Below are 25,613 nucleotides of genomic sequence, written 5' to 3' on the forward strand. Positions count from 1 at the left end.
GAATGGAGACCCCGTGGGGATTCTCATGGGAGATCATAGTTCTATTCATAGCAGCTTCAAAGCATTAGGCACGCACCTCAGTATATTCACAGTTCCATTAAAGACATGCAATGCTGCATTAGCCATGAAGAGGTCTAAATAGTTTCTGAGTTCATGTACTTGTTTAGTCATTCTCTCTTAGTCAAGCACTGGAAGTTTGCTAAGCTTATGGAGAAAGTTTATTTTCTTTTCTGAATCTTAATTTTTTTTGGTTTTGCATGTCAGACAGTCTGTCCTGGACATGGTGTTTCTAGATATGGATGTCCTTTCATCCAATTCAAAATATTTATTATTTTGATATGACCTATATGGACGTATCCAAGAAAGATGATAGGACTATAAACTCAGCTGTCAGCTTCTCTATCTTCCCGTCATCCTTTGTTTAATAACACCTTTGTCCGTTTACCTTGCTTACTTTAGCTCTCTGTTTTCAGACTTTCTCCAGCTTTGCCTTTTGTGAAATGCATGACTAGAAATGCACATAGTGTCCTAGGTAAGGAAGTACCATGATGTTTACCAAGATAGGGTTGTACTTCTTGATTTACTTCAAACACTGCTTTTGATGTGGTCCAGAGCATTGCTGGCTGTTGTGGGGGGCAGGGTAGGGGGTAATATTTCATTGTACACCCTTAGAGAGACATGAGTTTTTGACTTTTAATCATCAAGTGTGCTGAGCTCAAGTAAATGGTTCATACCTCTTACCAGCATAGAGGTGCTAGAAGATGTTGAGGCTGACAGTGGTTTAACAGTCTCTGCGCCTGCCTGGTGAATGGCTTAGCTGAGTCAAAAACGCTTCCAGTCAGATGCTAGTTCACAACATAATCAAAGTAGTGAACCACTAATGCTGGAATTATTTTGGAGCATTGAATGGAAGAAGTTGAAGACATCCCTCCACTTAGTCATAAGACTAGTTCTTTTTACATGCTTTCAGATTTGTCAGGTATGAAAAATTTATAAAAGTGGCTTGTACTGATATTGGTGTTTTTCTCCTATCACCTCAAAATTAAACTTTTCAAAATTAGCCATTGTGGTTCAGATCACTCATATTGAAGATCCCCACAGTGATTCACCAAGGTTTTCTCTGCAACGCAGATTGCAGGGCGGATGGGTGCTAAGTCAGAAACATCTGGTGTACCCTGGCACATCCAGCCATCTCTGTGTGTGCTCCCGTGGGCGGCCCGCCATTTTCATATGATTTTAATTAGTAAGGCATAAACATCTGAATTCAGTAGACTGTTAACAAATCGTACAAATTTTCTTTCAACAAGATAGCTAGATGGCCTCAAGCAATGAATAAGAAACTTCAAACTCCATAATTGGAGAAAATTGAAAAGCTTCATACCATGAGGATAGTCTCACGGAGACCCCTGGGGGCCCCTGTCTGAGTGTGGCTTGGCAAAGTGTCCTGTCACGTCGTTTACACAGCTAGTGCGGCAATGTTTGGGGGAAACACCAAGAGCTTTAGATCTTTGCTGAATCATTTTAATGTGTTTCTAAAGCAAATAAAAAACATGTGCAAAAAATAAGAATAATACTGAATGGTGTGGAGCCTCCAAAATTACATAGTTCTTTGGTGTCTTAAAAGTCCCTCTGTAGCTCAATTATGATTAATGCCTTTTGGGGGCAGTGGGGAGAGTTCTGTAAAATGTTTTGGATGAAATTTTGCAGTGCTGGCAGCTAGCTAGCAAGTTGAAATATCTTTTTGAGGTCACCAGTTTAAAGCTCGGGATCCTTTTTATGATTTGAGTGCATACTTTACATTTAAAATTATTCCACAAGACAAATTTTAAAGCTTCACTGTCATGCACGATTCTAGAACTTGGCAAAGCTCTCAAGGACAAAGAGCGCCTCTGTATGAATAGCTTTCTCTAACAGACTGGTGAGGTGGCAGTATAAAGGCTAATGCTTACCAAGACCTATTTTATCAAGGTCACAGTAGGTGGACGGCAGAACAGCGTGGTGGTGCAGAAACTGAAGCCCGACACTCCATACACGTTCACGGTGTCTTCTCTGTACCCGGATGGGGAAGGAGGGCGCATGACCGGAAGAGGCAAGACCAGTAAGTGCAACCAGACTCCCTGCCACTTCTTCTGTAACGCCATTGTAATGAAACCATGTCTTTGTCCAGAAACACTGGGCTGACCCAAAGTTCTACTAGTCCTTCAAAATTCATTTCAAAATTGATGTTCATTGTTTTAACATGTTTGCTTGCAATGAGCTGTTTGTGTTTGTGAAGAAAACATGTACTACTGTCTAGGATTAAAAAAAAGTATGCTGGAGCCCACACGCCTGGTGGATAAATGAGACATAAGCACCAAAGTAACGCAAACTTTTTAATTCACTACTTGAACAAATACATATGGGATGTCTGCAGTATCCCATGGTGCCTGAGAGATATCACTTAGTGTGAGTTTCAGTTGTGCTTGAATTCTAGGGCCAGACTGTGAAGTGAGTCTGTTTTTCAGAACCTCTGACTACTGTGAGGAACCTGCGAGTGTATGACCCCTCCACCAGCACCTTGAGCGTTCGCTGGGACCATGCAGAGGGAAACCCCCGGAAGTACAAGCTCTTCTATGCACCAGCGGCTGGCGGTGCCGAAGAACTGGTAATTATTTCCGGCAGCAAAAAAATGCTAGCATGCTTAAAGCATATCTGCGTGGTTTAGAGTGGAAGTGAAGGCATTAACTAACTGGCATTAGAACTGAAGATATCTTTATTTTATTTTTTTATTTTAAAGAAAATAGTACCAAAAAAAGAACAAGAGTGAAATACAAACAAAACAAAGCAAGGATATTAAAAATGATACTGGGTTTCAAACCAAATGATAGGGATTAACATTGGTTGCTCTATTACGTATTGTTATCTTCAATGAAGTTGCTCAGATTATCAGATGTAGGAATAGAAGATTGATCAAACCATTAAAGAGAATAAGAAAATAATAACTTAAAAGAACATTAGAGATAATACATAGTTCACTAGACAATGGAGTATTGCTCAGCTATAAAAAAAGATAAACTCAAGGCTTTTATAGGTAAATGAAAGCAACTAGAGACCATACTCATAAATGAAATAAATAGGACCCACTTGTGGAAACATCATATTGTCTCCCTGGTATAAGAATCTGAAAGAGTAAATAAAACCCAAAATGTACAATAGATAATAGGAAAGGGAAAGAAATTGCTCAAAGGCAGGAACAACTGGAATGAGGGAAAGATATCCTAGGGGATGGAGCTGTTGCTTTACAGCTTGGGAGGTAGGGAGATTGGGGACAGGGAAGCTTTTTCATAAGCTCTTCAGAAGTCTTCATAGCAGTTCACAGTTCAAGTTTTGCAAATCGGATGTTTATGTTTATTAAAAATTTTAGGTGCCGATCCCTGGAAATACCAATTATGCCATTCTTAGGAATCTGCAGCCAGACACCCTATACACTATTACTGTTGTGCCTGTTTATCCCGAAGGCGATGGGGGACGCACATCAGACACTGGAAGGACACGTAAGGAAAAAGTAGAAAAAGTCACGTTTCATCATAAATTTTGCTTTTCATTGTAAAGGCCATGTAGGGTCACTAAAGAAAAGTGAGAAAATTCAGAATGATAAAATTAAAAACAGGAACAGTATCCATTGTTAACAAATCTATAACAATAACAAATAACAAATAACAAATCTATAATGACATTCTTTTGAATAACAAATAACAATAACAAATCTATAATGACATTCTTTTGAAATGATAATTTCAGGATTTGTAAATGTGTATGTACTCATCAGTATGCTTCTTCGGTCATTCTCTTTCACTGACAAGAATCCGTTGAGTGTTGTGTGCTGCCATGTACATCTGGGTCAAGGCCTGCTTTGGGTTTAGTTTTCTTAAAATAAGCTGCTGCCATCTCTCGGTCATAGCACTGGACTGGACACTTCCTTGGCTTGTTAATGAAGTAATTTTGAGGCTAGAAATCTGCATACTTTTATTTGCAACTAACATTTTAAGAAATCAATTTTGATGGTTTTACTATTCCTTGTAGAATCGCTTCAAGGCTTGCGTGCGTGCGTACTTACAAACATTTCTTTGGCTCTAAAGACACATTTGCTGATGGCTGAAAGGAAGCAGGCATAGATAGCTTCTTTTGGGAAAAGGTTAATGCTCCTGGCCTAGAGATATGATGTAACTGGCTAAACTAGAGTTTAGGGTTAGTATGCGGATTTCCTTTGCAGGTTTTTCTAAGTCCCTGTTGAGTCAGTTAATTGGGAACTGGCTATTTCTTACACTTTTCTTCTTTTTCCTTTTGCTCAGTCACAGAAAGCATTAAATAGCTATTTATTGAATAAAGCTGGAATGAATGAAGGAATGTATGGCTGAACCCACAGAATTAATTGGGTCTCGTAGCTTTTGTTAGATTTGCCTTAGAAGGCAGACCATAGCTCCTGTCTCTCCCTTACCTATGTTGGAAATGGAAACTCTTCCTCCTATTTCTTTCCTGTGTTCTATGTCCCTTTGGGCCAGTCTGATTCTACTTGTCATAGTTGTTTCTTGTTACTGAAAACAGCATTACTTTTATGTGGACAAAGGCTATCGTTGATACATTGACTGAAATTGGATTTGGAGAGTATTTTGTGTGTGGATAATCAAAGGCCTGAAGAAGGTGGTATCTGATGCTATTACAGAGTAGACGTTGTGGAGAAGTAATGAAAGCTTGACGTGTAAAAACAAACTTAAGAAACAGACACTGACTTCCATTTCCTTAGTGGTGCGAGGACTGGCAAGGAACATTGACGTGTACAACCCCACGCCCAATAGCCTCGATGTGCGCTGGGACCCCGCTCCCGGGCCTGTGCTGCAGTACCGCGTTGTATATTCGCCTGCTGATGGCACAAGGCCTTCAGAATCGGTGAGTCACTTTGTCATTTTAGAGCTTGGCAGAGAGTTTTGTAGATTCTGTTGTGGTCTCTGCTGCACAGGCTGGCTGGGACAGTATGCCTTTGGTTGGCATCTTCTGAGGAATGTAATAGCACTTGTGTTACGTTTGGTAGCCTGTGAGAGTACAGTCACACCTATATGAAACACTTAAGTGATTGTTTATGATGAGTTAAGACAGGTGAATTATAAGATTCCTTAGCAAAAAAGAATGTTGGAAAATTCAGACTAGCTACATGAGATAAAAACTTGTCATAGATGCAGATCATTGCTAGGCCTTGTCAATGTACAGCTTTCTTATAAAGTACAAATGTTTTTGTTATGGAAATATATGAAAATTTGCCTTTACTGGATCTTATAAGTTGCTGTCTATCTGTACTTCATAATACAGTTCAGTTTGGTAAGAGTTTCATAATTTAGAAATCAGGAATCACTAACATGAATAACAATAGCACAGAAAACCTATGAGAAAATGAATTTGCAGACTAATCTAACTTAGAAGGATTTGCAAAAATTAACAATGGTAATGAACAAAGATAACCAGATGGTATACAATGTGTATATCTTCTAAGAATGTTGATTTTCAGGTCTCTGTCTACTGGGACACATTCAGGCATTTTAGCCATCCATATCCAGCCCATGGAATTGCTTTGTTTTTTTCATGCAAAATCTCCCTCCTGCCATTGCAATGACTCCCTTCTCTTATGTATGCCTAACATTCATGATATTTGGATAAATGACATGAGCTCTAGAAGTTGTATTTGCAAGTCTTTATAATATCATAAGTGGAAGATAGTGGAAGCATCAAAAGGTCAATGATAAAATAACATTTTTAGAAAGGGACTTTTTGAGGACACATTTTCAATGGTGTGGCCCAGGCAGACCTTATGGGGACACACATTTGGCCTCTGAAGTGCCTAGGACCAGCCTCTTATTAGAAATATTGTGCCAACTACCTTCAGACGGGGTGAGCACTGGGGCTGCTGTCAGGCAGAATCTGGCATTTTCTCACCCTGCAGATCGTGGTGCCGGGAAATATCCGCCAGGTGCAGCTGGAGAGGCTGATTCCAGACACGGTCTATTCCGTGAACATCGTGGCGATCTACTCAGATGGAGAAGGGATGCCGAGCCCCAGCCAGGGCCGAACACGTGAGGCAGCCACACTCTCTTTACCCTGTTCCCTGTTTAGACTGGCAGGGCCTCCCCTGTGTGTGAGGAGCGGGTGGAGGTGGGTGAGGGATGTTAGTAGTTTTTCCCTTTCCCAGTTGCACTCTGGGGTAACACTTGGCTCCACAACTGTCTTCTGGGGCTGAATTTGGATCTCACGTGGTCACTTTTTATCTGGGACCTAAGTTTAGAGAGGTTTCCTCAGTTCTTCTCACCAAATAGGCACTTTGGAGGTGTGGAAGCTTGGTTTTTGTTTCATTACACTGACGTGGATATAGAAGGTTAGAACAAACTCCTTCTTTCCCAGTCTGTATATTTAGCTTCAAACTTAGCTCTGTGCCACTGCAAGTTTCTCATGTGACTGTAGTTTGAGATGTAGTATTTTTCATGCGTCTGATTTCACATTAACCACTTAACAGTTTGCCCTGAGCATCACTTGAGGGGTACATTTGTTTATGTACTATCCCGAGTGGAAGCATCAAAAGGTCAATGATAAACTAACATTTTTAGAAAGGGACTTGCAAGTGTCATTTCAATCAGTCCATTTATTTTTTTTGAGACAGGGTTTTGCTGTGTAGTTCGTGTAGTCAGGCTGACCTCAAACTCAAGATGATTCTCCTGCCTCAGCCTCCTGAGTGCTGGGATTACAAGCCTGTGTTACCACTCCTGGCAACCAGTCCATTCTTGTATTTAATAAATTTGATAAAATTGTTATTTTTATATTTCCTAATATCTTATAAAATTAATGAAAAATATGCAATGTTTGGTCATCCTGTATTTAAATAACTGCAGTGATGAGTGGTGAAAACCACAGTGGAGTATTTCATCAGAAGTGACATGTATTTCATTAGAAGTGATGAAACATCTTCATAGAGGGCAAAATACCTGCAAGCACCTGACCTGTGTAATGCTATGAGGCAGGCAACATACTCTATTTTATTTATTTAGTACCACGCAGTGGACCAAGGAATATTAGAGTCTTTGATGAGACGACCAATACTCTCTCCGTAAGCTGGGATCACGCTGATGGGCCAGTTCAGCAATACAGAATCATTTATTCTACTACTGTTGGGGACCCAATAGATGAATATGTAAGTATGTAACTCACTGGCATGTTTATAACCTTAGCTGCTTGCAGGGTGGAGTTAAACTTTTTCTGTAGAAGTGCGCCATGATTGGAGAGGAGTCCTTGACGTTTGCGTAACAGTCAGATTTCATGACTTTCTCTACATCATAGGGGAGCATCCCACCCCACGGAAGCAATGATTCAGATTCATTTCTGTTCCAAAAGTAGACTATAAAACTGCCTCATCTCGTGATCATATACATAGCTCTAACCACTGACTTATATTAGAGGAACATCTACTGAAATATGATACCTATTAGTTTGGAATACATAAATTAATGGTCAGATGATGTGATTATTCAAATCTTACCCTTTCTTCAAATCTAATTCCTCTGCAAGTTGTCTCTTCCATAATCCAGGCTTAGTAAAATAATCTCTCCTTTTAAAAAACTTAACATTTTATAGTATAATTTTACTTTAGAATGTACATTTTCTTCTATTAGCTCCAAAGTGTGTGTGTGTGTGTCTGTGTGTGTGTGTGTTTTCAGTGATGGGAATGGAACTCAGGGCCTTGTGCATAAAAAGCAAGCGCTCTACCAGTGAACCCCTTCCCCTCACCCCTTCGAACTTTTTGAGTGTCATAATTTGTCCCTCCTAATCCAGGATGAAGTTTTTGTAGCTTCTTCGTAACCTTCACTATGTGTGTACATTTGTCACAGATGGAAAACCACTTATACTGAAGTTTAGTGGTGAATTTCTGCAATAACTTCACAGAAACTATCCACAATTCTGATTGTAAGGGAGTTATATCTGTGGCTTGTACCCTTTTAACCACATATATCCTCTTAGATCCTTCTTTCTCATTAATTCCATAGGATAAGAGCTTTCATTTTCTTGAAGGTGGTATAGTGAGCTTTAACTGGAGTCCCCCTTCTTATTAGTAAGAATTAATTACCATTTAGAGTTTCTGATCAAAAAGAAACAGTGTTACCACAATTAGTTTGCCATGGTTCATGTTTAGTTCTTGTTCGGCCTTGCCATAGAAAAATGTACAATTTTTTAAAACTTTCTAAACACATTAAAAATGTAATTTCTCCTACCAATTGACTGCTGTTAGTTGTAGGCCAGGAGTCACTGGTGTAACCAATGCACATCACTAGGAGAGACACCGTGAGGTGACTGACTGGTTCATTTGCTCTTTGAAGAGGAAATCAAATGTTTCCTTCATTTCCTCATTTCTACCTCACTGGTGTCAGCTGAACTGATACTGTTGAGGGCACAGGCTGAACTTGTTTTTGTTCGTTAGTGGATCGTGCCCTTTCCATAGTGGATCCTTGGTGTATACTGGCTGAAGGATTACCTGAGAACGTAACTGCAGTAATGAGAGGTGAGGGAGACAAACTTAGCCTGATTGCCACAGTGCTCAGCAGTGTCCTCTGAGGTGCTGTATTCGTTGCCTTTAATCCTCACACTTTCCTTGAGATGCTGTCCAAAGGCTGTTTAGTGGTTAATCTGGGATTTGAGCCCAGATCCGACAGACTTCAAAACCATTGTTCCATGCTGCACAGAAGCAAGGCAAATGATGTCTTTCCAGGAGTGTTATGAAACAAAAAGAAAACATAAAGAAACCATTCCTGTTTATGGGAATGCATTACACAGTGCTAACTTTGGATCTGGAAGTCCTGTAGCTGGCACTAACTGTGTGATTGATCGTTACCTATAGACAACAGTACCAGGTAGAAGAAATAATATCATACTGCAGCCCCTGCAACCTGATACTCCCTATAAAATTACTGTTATTGCTGTCTATGAAGATGGGGATGGCGGCCACCTAACAGGAAATGGGAGAACAGGTCAGTGTCTTATAGCTTTTATTTTACTTTTACTTTGGAGCTGTGGAGATGTTAATGTTGCTTCTTATACTTTTGAAAATATATAAAATTGGTCTTTATCACTGCATCTCAAATACTAACAGTAATACTGCTCTAACATTTGTGTTAGACACTGAATTTTATAAAAATGACAGCATGAAAACACAATTTATTTTTAAAGACCCAGTAAGAGAAGAAAAAGGAGTCAGAAATCCACCTATTTTTCTTTATTTGATGTACTGTAATTCTGTTTGTTTTTTGGGAAACTATTGCTTGTTGGCTGGATAGATGTCTCTTTTTGTGGTATCACTTAAGGCTATAGATGCTTAGCTGAAAAATATTCTGGTTTGATTGGATCTTTAGTAATAAACAAAGATGCAAAATGATGAGCAATCATCTTCTTGCCAAAAATTTAACTATATTTTGAAAACTTATCTCACCAAATAGTTTGTAAAGAATTATTAACATTCAGGCCCCTTTTTTTTTTTTTTCCTCCGGTACCGGGAACTGAACTCACGACCTTGCGCTTGCCAGGCAGGCGCTTTTGCCGCTGAGCTAAATCCCCAGCCCCTGGGCCCTTTTTTAAACCTGTGCTGATGGCAATTTCTTATGGCTTAAAGATTCTCTAAATTGGTTGCTCCTTGGAGTCACCTGAGGAGCTTTGGAAAATACAAGAGCTGGGAGCCGCTCAGAAGGATGCTGATGTCACTGACCTGGGGCATGACCTTGGCCTCTGAGGTGCTAATGTGCAGCCAGGGTTGAGTCACTGGTAGCAGAAAGGCAGACTTGGCTCTAGGTAGCAGGAAAGCAGGCTTGGCTTTAGGTCTGTGTCTGGTGAACACTGGCATTCCACCTTTCTACTTCATTCAGCAAAAATCTACTTAGATTGCAAGATTTTAGTTTTCTTTCTTCATTCATTGGTCCAAAATCTTTTTGTGCTTAAATGTTCTGGAAAATATTACTGCATTTGGAGAAAAGATAACCTTTGAAAACTCTTAAGGGAAAAGCAAGAGTAGACTAAGTTCAGCCCAGTTTATGGAGGTCAGGAATCTGCATACTTATCGTTGCCCACAGGGCTGAGTCAGTGGAAATTATAGTCTAGGGACTCATGAAAGATATTAATTTAACAACTTCCCTTTTCTCCACTTTCTCTTACATTTAAATACATTTTAGTACTTTCCAGGGGGGAGGGAAATGGTGTATTTTATAATTTGTGCTTATCAAAACTGTAGCAAATTATTGTGTGCTCTATCCAGGAATAGCCAAATCATATCTAGCTTTGCTTATGAAAACAAGTTATTCAAGTTGGATTAATTATTTTGGAAACTGAATGATACTGAACATATAACCTCGACTCCATAGACTTTGCAACTGGTAGATTTTGGGGGCAGGACCTCTGGGGTTAAGGGTGCCCTCTGGTGCAAGGAGAGCGGGGTGGCAACAGAACGCACAGGTCATTAGCTACCTGTGCATTTGTTGGGTGAATTGTAGCTTATTTATATACCAAGGTGTTTTGATCACCACTCTCTTAACTTATTTATTTATTTATTTATTTTGTACTTTTTGAAACAGGGTCTCACTATGCAGTTCAGGCTGGCCTTGAACTCACTTTGTAGCCAAGGCTGACCTCGAACTCCCAACAATCCTGCTGTCTCAGCTTCCCGAGTGCTGGGATTACAGGCATGCGCCACCATGCCCAGCCTTCTCTTAACTTCTAAGAGAATAACCTATAGCATCCTAAAATCTAATAGCATCATGTAGCATGTGCGCTCTCTTCAATTTTCTGTACTTCTGACCCCTGTTGGTATGCATATGCCAGCTCTCAGTAGTACACTGTTGTCTCCTGCTTAGCAGACTCTCCTGAAAATCATCAGTTCTTGACTCCATTTTACTTGTTTTGGGGGATAAGAAAATGGTGGGATCGTGTACAGCAAGCTACTCTCATAGGACTGCTGCAGTAGTACTTGTGCATTGCTGTGCTGTTGAATGTGAATGATAAGTGCCTTGTTTTGTTTCTAGTGGGACTGCTTCCCCCTCAGAACATACACATCTCTGATGAATGGTATACGAGGTTCAGGGTGTCCTGGGATCCATCACCCTCTCCAGTTCTTGGGTACAAGATTGTGTATAAGCCAGCAGGTAAGAAAGCACCTTTATCATAACTGAAAAGCACTTGGAATTCCGTGCATATGAGGATATTTTCCATTCCATCCCCTATTACTGGATTCTCCTGTTCACATCTCACATCAAGTTTCTTACCACTGAGTGAGTAATGTGTATGGAATCAATGCTTTAGGGTTTAGTTGAGGCTCTCACTAAATTCCATGATGGAAAAGTTTAATCTGGTCCATAAAATTGTATACATTTAAACTGCTTATGTTTAGACATCTCACATTATTATGACCATGAAGCAGTACATATTTTAAAAATATAAACTTGCATGCCTTTCCCACTATGTCCAAGTGTTATTCTCTTTGGGCATAGATTTCATACATTTTAGTTTATTCATGACAAGCTCACTTTCAACTCCTCACTGACATTTTCGCCTAAATCAGTATCACCTTGATTGGACTATTTGTTATCTTTGTTTCTGTGTTCTGCTTGCATGCTTACCAGAATTGGAAGAAATATAGTCTTGGTACCAAATTTCCTAGGGCATCTTCTTGTATGCAGGAAGACTGTGAAACAAATGAAGGAGAGAAAGCAAGAGGAAAAAAATGTGAACCTGTGTAAGGATGAGAAAAGAGAAATAGACATCCAAGGATCTTTAGTAACCAAAATATGTACATTGAGATTCAAGACAGAAATGCTTAGATTATCTCTGCAATACATTTAAAAAATTTGTTAATTAAGCACCTACTATGGAGAGCACTATGCTGGCAAAGTAGAACTCAAGAAAGAGATGTGAGAATGTATTTAGCAAAGGAATATTGATTATACACCTGCTGAATTCTAGGTACTGTGCTACACTGTGAGATTAAGGGAGTGACCAACTCAATCTCTCCCTACATATTCCCCATACTGCAGTGAACAAGTGTACAAAAGCTATAGGAATTAATGATGCCCTTCATTCCACTGGGTGTTAAGATCTTTATTTCTGAGCAAAATTTGAGACTAGTGGTTGCATATTTCTGTATATTTTTATGTTCATTACTAAAGGTTCCAGTGAACCCATGGAAGCGTTTGTTGGGGAAGTGACGTCCTACACGTTACACAATCTCAATCCTAGCACTACCTATGATGTGAACGTCTACGCGCAGTACGACTCTGGTCTCAGCGTTCCCCTCACAGATCAAGGCACTACATGTGAGTCATGCATCTCTGTGTGGATGGAAGAAAATGGGTAGGAAAAATTGCCGGGCCAGTCTGTTTTTGTTGTTTTAATGTATGCCTATTTGTTTAGCATTATGTAGGTAGGTCATTCTGTGACCAGTTTACCAAAATGTCTATCTAAATCCATAAGTAATTGAATATATGAAAATGTATGATGTGGAAATTGTTCGACATAGAATATTGTAGTTTGAACTGGGAAAGACAAAACTTACAGAATTTGTCATTTTGTTCATGAAAGATCTGATGATGATCATAGTTTTCTTGGCATTTGGTGTTAAGGCATATATTACCTGCATTTATGGATATAATTTGTGAATATTTGAAACACTGATTTGGCCCATGATAGATTTTTTTTTTTAGAGACGGGGTCTCACGAGGTAGTTCAGATTTTTTGCCTTGAATTCCCTATGCATTCAAAGGGAACTCAAAGGGAGTTTGAGCTCAGGCTGACCTCGAACTCATGGGAACTCATGGCAGTCCTCCTGCTTCAGCCGCCCAAGGGCTGGGATTACAGTGCTGTACCATTATGCCTGGCCATTTCATTGTCACCAAGTGCTTTGTTAAATAAGGAGATACCCTTTCAGAAAAATGTACTATTCTTCATGAGATGTCTTTGACACTCAGTTTCCAAGGACTGTATGGAATTCTCCTTCCTTGAAAATTAGTGAAGCAAAGGAAGCTTTGTTTTGGCTCTGCTACACTGTCATGCATATTTGATATAGCTCCTATTGAAACGTTGAGCTTTTAAGCTTTTATTTTTTCAGCCATAGTGGAAGTTTGAAAATTGTGTAATGATCAGAAGTATGGCCTTTTGCTTTTATTTAGAAAGTGAATCTCATTCTTTCTTTCTTTATTTTGTAGTGTATTTAAATGTGACAGATCTGAAAACTTACCAGGTTGGGTGGGATACATTCTGTGTCAAATGGTCACCTCATCGGGCAGCTACCTCCTACAGGCTAAAGCTGAGCCCTGCAGATGGTATGTATGTTTAAATAACCAGAAAGACAAAAAACCAACAAACAAAAAAGCAGAGCTGGAGCACATAGAGGGAACATTCGGAATCTCAGTAAAGAGATTTCATTTCATATATGAAGTGATATGCAAAATGTCTTCAGATATAACTGATGGTCACCCTTGCATTTCCTTTTGTTGTTGCAATCAGGAACAAGAGGACAGGAAATCACAGTGCGGGGATCAGAAACCAGCCACTGCTTCACTGGTCTCTCCCCCGAAGCTGAATATGGCGTCACTGTTTTTGTGCAGACACCCAATCTTGAGGGGCCGGGAGTCCCTGTCAGAGAACATACCAGTGAGTTTTGGCTAATCAGGAAGGTCTCCATGGGGTTAAAGTGGAAGCTATAGGGAGGGAACTTCCTGAGCCCGAGGCTGCTCTTTCCCCTTGGGTCCCAATGGCCGTGGGTGGTGGCAGGTGGAGCCTGGCATGGCAGCAACTCCCTGTTACAGGCAGGGTTGGTGCTACCTGAAGAGGGGTGAGGTGACTCTAGTGGACAGGGGTAATCTGAGCGTGCGTCTGTCGTAGTGAATTTTATGTGACCTGCCTTGAATACCTCATGGTCTCCCTTTGAGTCTTTGCTCCATGTGTCTGTACTTACAGGGAATGGTGATCATAGATACCAAGTTTGCCCAGAACCAAATCTCTGGTGCCAAGGGCATGGTAGCCTTGCTTTGTTACTGAGGATTTGACTTTACTGTTAAAATTTACTATTTGGGATAGGAAATGTGCACATGTTGTATTTTTCTCATTATTACTTTTAAATTCTAGCTGTGAAACCCACAGAAGCTCCCACCGCACCACCGACACCGCCTCCTCCTCCCACCATTCCACCCGCCCGGGATGGTAAGTACAGCCAACCAGGATGCGGGTTCAGCTGTCAAGGATTTACAAACTTACTAGTCATGCTGCATACACTCTTCACTGTTGAGCTGGGACATTTCCGATGTTTTATTTCTGTGCAAGAGTTTTCTGGTAGAAAGAAAAGATCACCAGGAGTCTGTTCCTCTCCCTCCCAGGGCACATTTTGGTATGAATCAAATCAGTCATAAACCATTCCAGCTCTTTGGTTGGAACTCCGTTTTCCCAATTTTGCAGATTAAGACCCAGTGATACTTTCCACAGTCCATAGTCACACGGCGAGCATTTCCTCCTGCTGGCTCCTGGCATTGACAGGTGCCATGAACCTTTTTTTTTTTTTTTTGCTATATCTGCAACTAAATCCCTTCAGCCTTCGACATTGGAATTCCTGGCTTCTAACCTGAGAAGGGCTCTGGATTGCACAAAGCTAAAAAAATTTCCATTCACCAAAGTTTGAGACATAAGTGTAAGTTGCAATGAACTGATAAAAGGACAGATTGAGCTACTTCACCCAATTTGAGGGATATTCTTCGGGGCTCTTCCTGAAGAATGAGTCTTTCTTTCCCACATTTTGTTCTCCAGAAATCATTTCAGATTTTGGAAGTATTTTTCTCTCAGACTAGAAGAATCTAGATGTGATAACTTTATTAAACCTGTTGTAGAAGTATAATTTAAAAATTAAATGTGTATTATTAAAGGGTCACATAATAGTAGGTTTTTAAAAATGAGGCTGCTGAAAGAAATTCAGTAAATAATCTTGGCTAAGGGACAATTTTTAGTAGGCTTTATTTTCTAGCGTAGGTTTTAAACTCACAGCAAAACTGAGCACAGTATAAAGTCCTCTTGTACCTGCTTGCCCCACCTCATGACCTCAGTCTCTTCAGCTGTCAATGTTCCGCTCTGATCAGTACATTTGTCTCAGCTGATGATGCTACATTGACACCTCATTACCACCCAAAGTCCAATAGTTCACCTCAGGGTTCATGCTTGGTGTTGTACATTGTATATGATAAATTTTCATAAACTTGAAAATTTCATAAATTTATGAAAACATAAAATTTTCATAAATTTTCATAATCTTTATGAATTATTATTTTAGAATTTCCTTAGCTTCTAAGCCTACAAAGATTCAGACTTAAGATATTTTGTTGAAAGTATTTTGTTCAAAATAGTTCATGTATTCTCTCCTCCCCCACTTATGATTGTAGGGGCCAAACTCATAATTTATTTATTTTAAAAACAAAAGAACAAAAACATATTAATGAACACACGTACATTTACAAAATAACACAAAAACAATACAAACAATACTGAATTTCAGACAAGGTGATGGGAAGTTAACAATGGTTGTTGTATTACATAATGATATCTTCAAAGTGGTTATTGAATGCAATTATCAAAATTTGGTGAAAATCAATTTTATTTTAAATTATGAGTTTGAGGATCAATAGAACAGACTGGAAGAAATAGCCACAACCACAAACACACTCAAACTCACAATATAAAACAATTTGATTTTCACCAAATTTCGATAATTGCATTCAAATTTTCCAGCCCCATTGTGGCCCTCCTTCATTTCTGGACATCACTGCTTTTCATTTGATTTCTCTCTCATTTATTGGGTGAAGATACTTGGAGAGTTTTGTGAAGCAAGGGCGTTTCTACAAAGTGGATCTAAACAGATGAGTAATTTGGAGCAAGAATCTAGGGTCAGTTAGACCAGTGCGCCTCACATTTATGCTACATCTGAGTCCCTGGGTATCTTACTGTTGCTGATGCTGGCTCGGGAGGTCTGTGTGAGGCCAGCGATTCTGCCCTCCTGACCCACACCAGGCTGTGCAGATGCCACCTGAACATCATGAGTAGCAAGGTGGCCTCCTGCATTTCACAGTCATGCAGTGTCATTTGGATAAAGAATTAAAAAGAACTCTGTTTTTTTCCAGTATGCAAAGGAGCCAAGGCAGATATTGTGTTCCTGACGGATGCCTCTTGGAGCATTGGAGATGATAACTTTAACAAAGTTGTGAAATTCATCTTCAACACTGTGGGAGCCTTTGATGAAGTCAGTCCTGCTGGTATCCAGGTGGGTGTCATTCTACCAGTGACTACTCATCTGTGGTATCTTGCTGTTTTCTCTGAACTTGCATTGTAAGTGTTTTGACTTTCACTCTTGTCTCTTTCCTTTATATGTGTGTTTTGGGGAAGGAATTGGGTGTGAATGATAAATAGATACAAAACTAAATCTTCTTCTAGTTTTTCTTATTGGCTAGATGATATTCCAGTTGGAGAATTTATGGGATTCTTGATTCCAACTTCCTACTTAAAACTTCCAACAATAATTTCCATAAAAGGTCATCCAAAGTTCTGGATACCAGATGCATGTGATTGTCCTGCTCCTTAGAGAGTGGGGTGGGAAAATGGAACCTGCTACATATTATGTGTCAGGTGTTATCCTGCTCACTATTGATACTTTATTTGTTTTCCAAAAATGGAACCTACCAATTATACTGCTGTGAAATCACTTCAAATGCATTAGTTACAGGAGAAAAGGAACTTAGGTTTATGCTTCCATGAGAGGCTAAACGAGTTTTTTATCCTTTAGTGCTAACCTTCCTGCAAAGTCAAGAATCTCCACTTGTCCCAACACACCCTGGACTGAGGAATACTCAGGCCTAGTGGGTCTAAATTGTTTGGGGTGGTCTTCCCAGACTCTTTTAGTAGTCTGATTAAAAATACTGTTCATGATTTCTTGGATCCCATACCCTTGAAGAGACACTTCAGGATCCAACAATCTCGGAGAGGCTACCTGATAGCTTAAGGCATTCTACACTCCTGATGTATTTTGTGCTATTATTACAGCAGATATCGCTGTACTTTGTTATTATGCACTTGACCTTCTTTAAAAGATACAATTATGTTATTATGCACTTGATAAATGTGCACTTGATTAATTGTATCTTCTTTAAAAGATACAATTATGTTATTATGCACTTGACCTTCTTCAAAAGATGCAATCTTTTAAAGAAATTAACTTTTCTTTTTCTTCCCTATTAATTTTAGTGAATTTTCTTCTTCGTATTGGCCAATTTACATCATTGTGATATCTTTGAGATGATGTTATACAAAATAGAATCTTTGAAATAAATGACAAATAATTTCCCAAACAAGCCACACTATCTTTAGGGAATAGTACTTTATTGAGTATACTGCATTGCAAATTCCCAGATAATCCTGTGGACATTGTTTAAACATAAGATTAAAAAAGTCTATATTCTCAGTGTGTGAATAGTTAAGCTGTTTTGCATCTGTTTAGATATTAAGCTTTCTAATTTAGGAACTTTATGAATTTTTATGCATCAGTTACTTTATATGTGTAACTATTAATCCTTAAAACACCCCTCATAGGTAAATTATCTCTACTGCCTAAAGATTTAGGGAACTTTGCCAGTATCCTGTAGCTATTAGTTGACAGAGCTAAGGTTTGAGTCCTATGAATTTTAACTACAAAGCCTGCATTCTTTGTAAAACATGGTCACTAAGTATACTTAGTGACATTAAGATTAGTGTCACACATACAACCCTTTTATGTTATGAAGAATGAGTGCAGTCAGTGAGAAGGAGCAGTTGACTGAGAACCAACAGATCAACCAACTTTGGGCTCCAGATGGTAGGTTATTTCCAATGCTGAGATCTCACTATTCCCCAGGCCTGCCTATCTCTTTCTGCATCTTCAACAAAGGCACATAGGAATGAAACATATTTTCATGATTAGTATCAGTCACAATTTCATTGAATATTGGAAATTAGAGAATTTAATGAGGCAACAGCAACCAAGGCTGTAGTACTACCTAGAATGAGCTTATAGTATTCCATCAGATCTAAGACGCCCCTCTCCCAATTCTACAGCTAGAGGAGTCATCCCAAGACTGAAATGTAAGACAGTTCTAACCCACATTTCCTTTCAGGTTTCATTTGTGCAGTACAGCGATGAGGTCAAGTCCGAGTTCAAGCTGAACACGTACAATGACAAGTCCCTGGCCCTTGGGGCCCTCCAGAATATTAGGTACAGAGGAGGCAACACGAGGACAGGTATGGATAATTGGAGCATCCATAGACCTTCACTTTCCAAATCAGCAGGGGCAGGACTGAATGCATCGTGTCACTCTCATGTCTGGATGCTTGCTGATCAGTGGGGCGTGGCGGGTTGTGGTGGGATAGTTTTCACTGAGGTGATACTAAATTGCCACACTCTGTAGGCAAGGCCCTCACATTTATCAAGGAGAAGGTCTTGACATGGGAAAGCGGCATGAGAAAGAACGTCCCCAAGGTCCTGGTTGTGGTCACAGATGGTCGGTCACAGGATGAGGTCAAGAAGGCGGCTTTTGTCATCCAACAGTCAGGTAATCCCAGGCATGAGTTTGATTGCGCTCTTTATTGTGAATTTCCAATGGTCAGGAATGATTGCAAAAGCTGAAAATGCCCATTTTACTTTCTTGTTCTGTTTATTTTGTGTCCTATAGCACTGCACGGCCAGCTTACATTTAATTATGGCATAGTTCAGTAACTGCTCAAGAATGATATGGTGTATTGTTTGTATCAGGTGTGATTTGGGGTTTGTTGAGAGGTAAACTGAGTCTCCTCAGAGTGCTGGAGGGCTATAAGAAATTGATAATGGAACAATGGGATGATAGAGATGACTTCTTGCTCTAGCAGAATCAATCTTGAAAGTAGTTCTTGCAGCTCTAGCTAATCTTGCAGCTGCAGGTTGCTGAAAGGTGCATGGCAGATAGGGAGACACCTCTGGCTAGGTCTTGCCTTATTAGAGAGGAAAGTAGGCCTCTTCAATATCCAGCCTCCCCCTACTATTCATGCTGTGCCCAACGTAGACATATTTTAGGAAGAATTCTGTGCTGTGCATGATCTATTGCAGTAGATGGTAAAGTATTTCATTACACGGAATTCACCATCTGCACAACCATAATTCTTTGGCTAAAATTATGAATTGTGCTGTGTCATACTGTCTTCTTTCATTGGAGATTGTTCTTTTTTTATAATTTATTGCCACTCAGTTTATATACTTTGAGCCAATTTCTGCATATTTTCTGGCCCCTAGCCAATTTAAGTTTGGGGTTATAAAAGCTTACTTCTCTAGTTAATATAAATCAGTATATGTTATTAATTATATATTATAACTATATATATTATCTACATTCCTAATTTCATATATAGCCTATTTTCTTCTGATGTCAAATTAAGCTTTTGGATTGAAAACTGTGTATATTTGTATTAACCTAAATAAAGGAATGTTTATTGCCTGTGGGAGCTGTGGATTCTATTTTGAAGGTTGAGTCCAAGTTTGTTGAGAAAAATCAGTTTCAAGAATTCAGCTTTAAAATAGCTCATTCTTGGAGTCTGAGTCACAAAGAAAGCTACATAATTCATTTGTATGTCAGCATTGAGGATCTCTGGAAGGCGATGTGCACCGCGTAAGGTCTTTTTGCTATTAAAAGCTTCAGCTTTTAATTGTTAGGGTTTTATTTTGGGAGATCCAGTGAACTGACTGTTATAAGTCAGGAGATAGATGACTTGGGAAAAGTACACATTCATGAAAAGGCACATCTTCAACCATAAAAGAGAGTTCGTGTCCAATAAAGGGGTTTGCTGTGCATGCTGAGAAAATAGAGTACCCTTTCTAAACAGAGTTTATGTTGAATTGTTCTAACAATCACTGCTGCTTTTTAGGGTTCAGTGTCTTTGTGGTCGGCGTGGCTGATGTGGACTACAACGAGCTGGCCAACATTGCCAGCAGACCAAGCGAGCGGCACGTGTTCATTGTGGACGACTTCGAGTCCTTTGAGAAAATCGAGGACAACCTCATCACATTTGTTTGTGAAACTGCTACTTCAAGTAAGTTGTGGTTAGCACAGATCCATAGTCTCACTTGTAGAAAAATGTTCACTTGGAAACAATTACTCATTCTATATGGAATCAGGTCTGTGCCGAAGTAACTCCTGGGAAATTATCTGAACTCCTGATGAATCATTGCTCCATTGGGCTCATGCTAAAGATGTACTCATCAGAAGCCCATTTTTAGCTTTGAAGATATGACATGCCTTGTATGGAGATAAAGTATTTAAACATACCCTTGCCTGTTTTCCCAGTGCTCTCTGTTAGGAGTGTGCTTCCTGGTGCAATGAAAACTCTAGCTTGTGTCTATATGGATCCCTGATAGTCAGCTGATTCTCATTTGTCTGTTGGGTTTCAATTTCTCATATGCCAGGACTTCAGGTTTAGCTTTTAAAGTACAGTGAGGACTGAAGATAAACGAAGTCAGTTTCTCTCCTTTCTTACCCAGTTCTTGGAGTATTTGATAATGGAGAAGGGTAGATGACAGATAGGACCTCTAATCCTAGGCAGGGCTATGCTTTACTACAAGTGCGATATTTCAAACTATTCAATGTTACACTAAAAATTGAAAACTGTGGTTAGCTGTGGCAGGAGCAGACAGATTTGGTGGCTTACTATGACAGCTTATGATGAAGCCTGGCATAGAGCAGCAGTGGGTAGAGTGGGATGGGCCAAGGCCACTAAAGGTGGCTGTGGTACCCTGGCTCTAGGAAGTCAAGGGTGAAGGCTGCTACCTACATGTCACTGTTAGGTGATGTCTGGTGGCCTGAAGGAGGGATGGAAGGTTGGCAGAAAAGAGACTGGGATGGATGAACTCTTTGCATAAATCTGAAATTCTCCAGGAAAGAAGTTTTCTGATCTGTTGAAATATAGGTGAAATTGCATCCTGAATTCCGTTTTATTATTCTTCCACACGTAGCAAATTTCCAAGTGGACTGGAGAGCACTCAGAAAACCTGTGTTACACTGGTTAATGGGGTAATGTTTTCTACCTACAAGAAATCTCTTTTAAATAACTCCTAAAGGTTAGACTGTTAATTATTTTAGATGAGCGGTTTCCTGACTTGGTGCGCGTCCATCGGTCCCTCCTGTGTGTCTGTGCTTGTATGTTGTGTTGGTGAGCTCTCCTTAAAGCCCTCGTTCTTTGCAGGTTGTCCTCTCATTTATCTGGATGGATACACTTCACCAGGTATGTGTTTTTATTCTGGGGCTAATTTATTGAAGCTTTAAGGAATAAGATAATTAAATTAAAGTGCACTCACTGAAGTCATTCCTTCTCTGGTGTAAAGGGTTTAAGATGCTTGAAGCTTACAACCTGACAGAAAAGAGTTTTGCTTCTGTACAAGGAGTCTCTTTGGAGTCGGGGTCCTTCCCCAGCTACTCAGCTTTTCGGCTGCAGAAGAACGCCTTTGTGCACCAGCCCACCGCGTAAGTGAAAAAGCAGGAGGCACTCCTTTTCCCAGAGCAGGCAAGAGTGTCATTGGAATCTGCCCCGATTTCAGGGCATCTTGGAACTGCAGGATTGTCAGCACCTCCTTATGGAAGACGTAGTTCGGTTTCCTTAAATGCAGTTAGCTTAATTATCGTTCACTGAGTTACTTAACAGTTCGCATGCAGGAAACTAGTACGCAAGCCTCGTTGTTCCCAGACTCAAGAATCTCAGCCTGGCATTCAGCAAGACAGGTTCCTGGGCCTGTTGAGTGTGAGGCTAGAGTGGTGGTAGTCGAGCTTCTAAGGGAGACTGTCAAAACAGGAAGGAGGCTTATTATTCTGAACACTCGCTCGTGGCACAGAAGACTGGGTGGAAGAAATGGAGAATGAGACCAGGCTTTCCCCTCGGGCTCTAGGAAAATCAGGGCTGCCCCAGTTTTGCTCATCCAGAGTCAGCGGGTGGCGGGTGGTTTTTATTGGTTAATAGTCTAGCCAATCTGCTGGGAGTTCTCCGGGTTGTTCCTCCACTCCCGTGAGCCTTTGCACCTGGATACAATAACAGAGGTATGTATTTCTTATTTGTTACAATGAAAGTGCGAGTGTTGAAAGTTATTCGTTTGGGAATTCATGGAGAGAGAAGAAAAAGGAGAAGAACTGATGCTTTCAGAGACTCAGGAAAGTGTCGGGAAACAGTGTCTGAAATTTGAAACGCTCTGGGGAAGCTGAGGGAAGAGTCAAACTTTTGAAACCAAGACTTCTTTCTTTTAAGGAGGTGCAGATCATGGTGGAGTTTGACAACACCGTTAAGCCCCCACTCTACCTGGTTCACAGTGGACCCTAACACCCAGGGTGTTCAACTTTTTTAGTCACCTCAAGATGTGACTCCCGTATTTTGCCTTATGATAGCCTGGTATCCTCACAGGAGTCAGCACTTTTGACTGAAAGAAGAGAAGCATTAATAAAATAACAAATTATTATTTTTTTCATAAGCACTAATTAGGGAAGAAGAAGAAAATTGGTTAAATCAGAGATGAGACAATAGAGACAGTATTCTTAACACAGAACATTACAAAGATGCAGTGGTTCTTGAACATCTAAAAGGCACCATGTCAGCTTGCTCAGAGCACATTCAAAGAAGCAAGACAACACTGAACAAGTGATACAGCATTAGGACATGGAGGTTTGTGCCTGTAATCATAGCTACTCAGGAGTCTGAGGCAGGAGGATCGCAGGTTTGAGGCCAGCATGGCCACTTTAGACTCAATCTCAAAATAAAAAGTGAAAAAAGCTTGGGAATGTAGCTGGATTCAAAAGACAATGCTGTGCCTTCTGGCAAAATTTGAAGAGAAATCGCTTCTTTTCTCTTAGAGCTGATTATCTAGGCCTTTTTCCTACCTTCAGGGAGAAAGTGTTACATGGTTTCAGGCAGAGAAGCATCATCTCTGCCAAAGGTTCCGTAAAAACAGTGGTTGACTCAACTCTGGAGGGACACAGAGGACTGAAGCTTTTGTCTCACAGCCTTAGAGCCAAGAAGCATTTCCTTTTAACTGAGTCACATCCATTTGTCAGCATGAAACATTTACACATGCGCATGGTCCAACAGACCATTTACAATTGGTTTTATTTTGGAGAATGTGGAAGCTTCTAGCACTGATTAGTTGATTTCCAGGGAGGAATTTGGAAGTGTAAAAACTGGTAGTGATAGGGTGAGAGAAATCAAAACCTCCAGTCATTTTACCTATGCTCTCACAACCCTGACACTGAAAATTAAGTACAGTATATTTGGTAGGATGCATTCTCTTTACATGATGTCTATCATTATACTATTTATTAGCCTAAAATTACTGCATTATTTTTTAACCCTCTGTGCTCAGAAAAAATTAGTTACCAATAGTAGGATAGAAGACTATTTGATAGCTTCCTAGACTTTTGGATTGCATCAAATTATAAATCTCTTGCTAAACTGGACATGGTGCCTCATGCCTGCAATGCCAGCACTCAAGAGGCTGAGGCAGGAGGATTGTTGTGAGTTCGAGACCAGCCTGGGCTACAAAGTGAGCTCAAGGCCAGCCTGAACTGCATAGTAAGACTCTGTCTCAAAAAAAGACCAAAAAAAAATCTATTTCTACTGACATAATGGACCTTTAGTAGTTTTTGTTTTAATATGTTTCCTAAAATTTTCTGCTGCAGAGGTAGATGATTATAAACAGCCTCTAATACTTGTAATGTGAGTGCGATGGTTTTAAAGATTTAAAACCATCTCAATTTCTTAAGAAAAATCATCACTGTTTATTTATTTGCTTCATTTGTTTGATCCAACAGAGATGTACATCCAAATGGACTCCCACCTTCGTACACAATTATATTATTGTTTAGACTTCTCCCAGAAACACCCAATGACCCTTTCGCAATTTGGCAAATTACAGACAGAGACTACAAACCACAAGTTGGAGTGATTGCAGATCGTAAGGATTTTCATCCATTTTTAAGGCACATGCATGCATAGTTTCAATTATGTTCTTTCTTTTCCTCCTCTTTTCTCTCTAGAACACACACACACACACACACACACACACAAACACACTATATTTACTTAGTACGTATATGCTTTTATGTTTAAAGTTTTTCAAATATAATACAACAGTAAAAAGTCTAATTGTATTTCATCACCATTAAAATTATTGAGTTTTTAAAGAAATCTCTTCAATAAGAATTGTTTGCTAATACTTTCAGTGACCAGTCTTCCATACATGTGACTTAACACAACCTTATGTTGGTTGCAGCTTCCAGCAAGACCTTATCGTTCTTTAACAAAGATATAAGAGGAGAGATACAGACTGTCACATTTGACATGGATGAAGTAAAGACATTATTCTACGGAAGTTTTCATAAGGTAAAAATGTAAGATTATCTGAGTTTTACTTTTAGGAAAAAGAGCACAAATTAAAAATTTAATTTCTTTTATTATTTAATAAGATATCATGTTAAATTGGTGGAATCCTGGCCATGTCTTTAAAATCTCATTTTACATAATTTGATGAATTCAAAACAGAAAATTAGTTGGGCATGGTAGCATACATGTGTAATCCTAGCACTTGGGAGGCTGAGGCAGGAGGATCGCCATGAGGTCAAAGCCAGCCTTAGCTACAAAGTGAGCTCAAGACCAACCTGAACTACATAGTGAGACTTGTCTCCAAAAACAAACAAAGAGAGCAAAACCCTCAGGAAATTAAAAATAAGACAGTAATTCTACTAGTGAGAAGGTAACTAATTTAAACATGTTTGCATATTTTCGATGTTTTCATAATTTTAAAATTTGACTCAGATAGTGTATATGCTATCGCTGACTTGTTTTTCTACTTACCACTGTATTATGGATATTTGTTATTTCATTTGGGAAGTTTATTAATTTAGTGTAATATATTTGAATTGATAATATTATTTTTTATAGAGAACAGGAGCCTTGTTTTTCTTGATCTTTTATTGAAAATTTATAAACATGCCAGTGAAATATGTTATCAGTTCAAAAATTACCAATATCTATTGAAATAATTAAGATAAATGTTTATGAGGTTAAGTTTTATGCAAAATTCTCTAAAAGTTCTTGTTGAATGTTCCAAGATGCATTCAAATGGCTTATTTCTTCTTGGAGACCTTATTTTTTTGTATGTCAGTATCTAGCAGATATTTTTCTAAAGATGATTATTCACAAGAACATTGATAAATAGAGCATTAGAAATGAGAGGGAGACTTTTAAATGATATTTCTTCATGTAATAGATTTGTTAACAAGAATGCCAGGTAGTTCACATGTGGTCCAAAATTTCTCCAGTTACACTATGCAGAAAGATTAGCACCATACATAAGAGATACATATTTCCAGTTCAATCTAATTCATAAGGTAAAATTGAAAAACTTGCCTCTTTTTGATGAGGTTCAGCATGATTTCTATTTCCACTTTTAGGGAAACTTGGTTTCTTTCTAGAAATTTTTAAGATGCATGAATCAGATTCTT

At 39.4% G+C, this 25,613-nt stretch overlaps 1 protein-coding gene across 3 annotated transcripts in view; it reads left to right on the top strand.

Moving 5' to 3' along the window:
• Window positions 1–25,613, top strand: part of Col12a1 (collagen, type XII, alpha 1) — a 111,899-nt gene that overhangs the window by 61,552 nt on the left and 24,734 nt on the right. For all 3 annotated transcript variants that reach the window (XM_005404484.2, XM_013504416.1, XM_013504417.1), the window contains 20 exons: window positions 1,969–2,098; window positions 2,505–2,644; window positions 3,404–3,533; window positions 4,784–4,926; window positions 5,972–6,101; window positions 7,068–7,210; window positions 8,909–9,038; window positions 11,076–11,195; window positions 12,216–12,362; window positions 13,251–13,367; window positions 13,552–13,698; window positions 14,173–14,247; window positions 16,206–16,345; window positions 18,228–18,351; window positions 18,519–18,662; window positions 20,005–20,169; window positions 21,319–21,357; window positions 21,458–21,596; window positions 23,922–24,064; window positions 24,383–24,492. In XM_005404484.2, the coding sequence (XP_005404541.1) occupies window positions 1,969–2,098; window positions 2,505–2,644; window positions 3,404–3,533; window positions 4,784–4,926; window positions 5,972–6,101; window positions 7,068–7,210; window positions 8,909–9,038; window positions 11,076–11,195; window positions 12,216–12,362; window positions 13,251–13,367; window positions 13,552–13,698; window positions 14,173–14,247; window positions 16,206–16,345; window positions 18,228–18,351; window positions 18,519–18,662; window positions 20,005–20,169; window positions 21,319–21,357; window positions 21,458–21,596; window positions 23,922–24,064; window positions 24,383–24,492 (2,556 nt within the window). The remainder of the gene's footprint in view (window positions 1–1,968; window positions 2,099–2,504; window positions 2,645–3,403; window positions 3,534–4,783; window positions 4,927–5,971; window positions 6,102–7,067; window positions 7,211–8,908; window positions 9,039–11,075; window positions 11,196–12,215; window positions 12,363–13,250; window positions 13,368–13,551; window positions 13,699–14,172; window positions 14,248–16,205; window positions 16,346–18,227; window positions 18,352–18,518; window positions 18,663–20,004; window positions 20,170–21,318; window positions 21,358–21,457; window positions 21,597–23,921; window positions 24,065–24,382; window positions 24,493–25,613) is intronic.

This window comes from Chinchilla lanigera, unplaced genomic scaffold (genome assembly GCF_000276665.1).
Source record: "Chinchilla lanigera isolate Chin_1 unplaced genomic scaffold, ChiLan1.0 scaffold00087, whole genome shotgun sequence".
Taxonomy (NCBI): Eukaryota; Metazoa; Chordata; class Mammalia; order Rodentia; family Chinchillidae; genus Chinchilla; species Chinchilla lanigera.